Here is a 3,931-nt window from a genome sequence, read left to right as displayed (position 1 = left end):
ACATTGAGTATGTTATCCGCCATTTAATCTAGAGAAATTATAGTAAATGACCCAAAACAATAGCATCAAGAAGTTAATGTCATCATTAATAAAATTGTAGAGAAATGACATTTTTACATTGTTGATTAACTAAATTTCCTTTTTCGATAATTTATTTATTTATTTAGGAGCGTATGACTTTAATATAGTGATATATATTAGTTTTGTTTAATTAGTTTTTATTTTAAAGTTATATTAATTTTTTAAGTTTTTTATGTGTTGTTGGTATATTATTTTTCAACTAGTGTATATGTTTTTTATAGTATGATATATCAATTTTTTTATGATGTTTATTTTCTATCTTATTATTCATAATTGCAATATATAATTTTGTATCATGGTATATACATTTTAATGGTAATATATAATTTTGTTAGTATAATATATATATTTTTTAGTAATAATTTTGTAAGTTTTGTTGGTATATTATTTTTCAACTCATTATATGTATTTTGTGATATGCCATATCATTGAACAACCCATAAAAAACAAAAAAAAATCAAAATAACTTTAAAATAAAAACTAATTAAATAAAAAACTAATATACATATATTGTAATATTAAAATATTTATAACAAAATAATAATTTGTTAAATGACATATTTAGTAATATGTAATATTAAAAAAGTTATTAGGTTATTTTACTATAAAATAAAAAACATAGACATTTTCTTACTTTCACACACACTACTAAGAGTCATTCTGCACCAAATCTTTTTACTCTATTATATATATAGTATTATATTAAATATTATCATAATATTTTATAATATTTAAATTTATATTAATATAATTAATAAATATATATTTTTAAGTAAGATTTAAATGTATATTATATTAAATATTTAAAATTTTAACTTAACCAAACAAATCTTTAAAACAAAAAAATTATATATTATTCACTCCGAGTCAAATTCCGAGTCAAGTTCGGAAGAAAATGAGTCTTCCGGCGAACACACTGAGGCCAACCCAACTCTCTCAGTCTCCCAAAGCACCGCCTCTGCCCCAGCTGCCATCTCCCTCAACTCAACCCTCTTTTCCCAATCAACCTCCTCCTAAGAGCCGCTCCCTTTCTCACTCTCAATGGCCCTCCCAAAGACCCAGCGAGCCAGTTGTCAAATGGACCTCTTCCATAGCCAGTCTCTGCCGAAACGGCCGATTGGCTGAAGCTGCTCTACAGTTTTCTCGGATGAGATTGGCCGGGGTCGAACCTAATCACATCACATTCATCACGCTTTTCTCTGGCTGTGCTCATTTTCCTCGCAAGAGTTTGTCGTTTGGTGCTTCCGTTCATGGCTATACTTGTAAGCTGGGGTTGGACTCTGGTCATGTGATGGTGGGAACGGCGATTGTAGATATGTACGCCAAGTGCGGTCTAGTTGATTTCGCTAGAGTCGTTTTCGATGGGCTGACAATGAAGAATTCTGTGTCTTGGAATACTATGATTGATGGATATATGAGAAATGGGAAAGTGGAAAGTGCGGTTGAGTTGTTTGATGAAATGCCTGAGAGAGATAGGATTTCATGGACTGCTTTGATTGGCGGATTTGCCAAAAGGGGTCTTTCAGAGGAAGCCTTGCAGTGGTTTCGTGAGATGCAGGTCTCTGGTGTTGAACCAGATTATGTGACCATGATCTCTGTTCTTGCTGCTTGCGCTGATTTGGGAACCGTTGGTTTAGGCTTATGGATGAATAGATATATAATAAATCGTGAATTTAAGGATAATATCAAGATTAGCAACTCGATGATCGATATGTATTCTCGGTGTGGATGCATTGAATTTGCTTGGCAAGTGTTTGAGAAAATGCCTCAAAGAACATTGGTGTCATGGAACTCAATAATAATTGGATTTGCCATTAATGGGCATGCTGAGGAAGCTCTCGAGTTCTTCAATTTAATGCTGAAGGAAGGGTTCAAGCCTGATGGAGTTAGCTTCACTGGAGCTCTAACTGCATGCAGCCATGCAGGGTTAGTTGACGAAGGGCTCATGCTCTTCGAAAATATGAAAAGAGTTCATGGAATTAGCCATAGGATTGAGCATTACGGGTGCCTAGTAGATCTCTACAGTCGAGCTGGGAGATTAGAAGACGCTCTAATTGTGATAGAAACTATGCCAATGAAACCAAATGAAGTTGTTGTGGGATCATTGCTGGCTGCTTGTAGAACTCATGGTGATATCTCATTAGCAGAAAGATTAATGAATTACCTTAACGAGTTGGATCCCGGAGGTGACTCTAACTATGTGCTCCTAGCAAACATATATGCCGCGGTTGGAAAATGGGACGGTGCGGGCAAGGTTAGGAAGATAATGAAGGCTCGGGGAATACAGAAGACGCCGGGATTTAGTTCCATTGAAGTCGATTGTAACCTTCATGAATTTGTATCTGGTGACCACTCCCATGTTGAAGCAGAGTGTATATATTCAATGCTTGAACTTCTTTCGTTTGAACTAAAAGCATCTGGCTACGTTGCAGAGAACATTTTTAGCCCTGAATCGTACGAGGACGATTGAAGCATTTTTTTTTTTTGTATGGAATACACTTATCACCAGCATGAACAAACAATGAATTGTGAAGAAAATTTGTGTTGACGAGAGAGGTCAAAAGGAGTAGCTTCATCATTGTTCAGAAGAGGGGAAATCCCAGAGACATGGCCAATCAAATGTGTAATACTTTGGTGCTCTGAGTTTTGATCAAAAAATAGAGAAACGAAACCTTGATACACTGTTTTAAGTCTCTATTTAGGTATGTATGTTTATAGGTTTTGTTACAGCTGGAAGGAAAACATCAATTGAATGGAGAAAAACATACAAATGATACTGACATGATTGAATTTTTCATTTGATTCTTGATGTTAATATCCAATAGTATTGCACAAGAATAAATCAAAATGAAATTCATTATAGTTCTAAGTGTAAGGGTATAATTTTTCTAACAAGATTTGGTGATAAAAGTTAAGTAAAATGCACTGTTTCATTTAATGAAATATTAGCAGAGTTGAGAAGTGTAGAATACATTTTTGAAGAGCTCCATGTAGCGAAGAGCTTAGTAGTGTCAGTATCTAGTGACAGTAAGAATTTGACAGAGTTTGCCTTCCTAGAGGAGAAATAAACGCTTGTTTGTTGAAGAAAAAAAAGTTCGGAAGAGCATCTTGTAGATAGAGAGCTCAAAATGATCATGTCCGAAAGAAGAGCTTGAAACAATCTCATTTGCAGAGTCAAACACAATAGAGTTTATTTGAACATGTAAAGCTCGTAAGAGCACTATGAAAGAATGATAGTCTTTAATTAAACGATGTGTTTAATTAAAGATGAAAGATTAAAGAAAGAATGAATGATGGGCAGACGAGAATAAAGGCTGATATGATGCTCTCTCGTTGGACTTTTAGCCCACTTTGAAGGAAAGGAAAAGAGCGGGAAGGGACACTAGAAGGATTGACATGTGGGCCAATCAGGATAAGTCCCTTTATCGTTGTAACGTCCCAAATTTGCTAATAAGACTTAGAGCCTTGATTAGTGTGCCAGGATGGTATAATTGAATTTATATGAGAATTATGTGAAATTAATTTAATATATGTGTGATTATATGGCATATATGAATTATATTGTGATATGAATACTTACGCATGTTTATGTGTATTAAATATGCATGTTGACCCGTTTTCATTAATATAGACATTTTTGTAATTTTGACCCGTTGAGGGTATAATTGTAATTATATGTGTTATGTGATTGAGACCACATTATTATGTGGATATATTTACGATATTCGACATGAGGCGATCCTAGTTAGGGAGTTGGCAGAAAAGTCACAACGGGGTCAAATACCCGCCTCGGGGCAAGCCCAGGGTTATTTTAGTAATCTAGTACGTAGTCGAGATTTATCTGGTGATG

General features: G+C 34.4%; 1 protein-coding gene across 1 annotated transcript; it reads left to right on the top strand.

Annotated features, from left to right (window-relative positions):
- Window positions 1–959: 959 nt before the first annotated feature.
- Window positions 960–2,883, top strand: LOC133788913 (pentatricopeptide repeat-containing protein At1g05750, chloroplastic). Its single transcript, XM_062226568.1, has one exon. The coding sequence runs from the start codon at window positions 977–979 to the stop codon at window positions 2,549–2,551; it is 1,575 nt and encodes a 524-aa protein (XP_062082552.1). The 5' UTR covers window positions 960–976; the 3' UTR covers window positions 2,552–2,883.
- Window positions 2,884–3,931: the final 1,048 nt, after the last annotated feature.

This window comes from Humulus lupulus, chromosome 7, assembly GCF_963169125.1.
Source record: "Humulus lupulus chromosome 7, drHumLupu1.1, whole genome shotgun sequence".
NCBI lineage: Eukaryota > Viridiplantae > Streptophyta > Magnoliopsida > Rosales > Cannabaceae > Humulus > Humulus lupulus.
The sequence above is the reverse complement of the archived record's forward strand: the minus strand, read 5'-3'. Positions and strand labels throughout refer to the sequence as shown.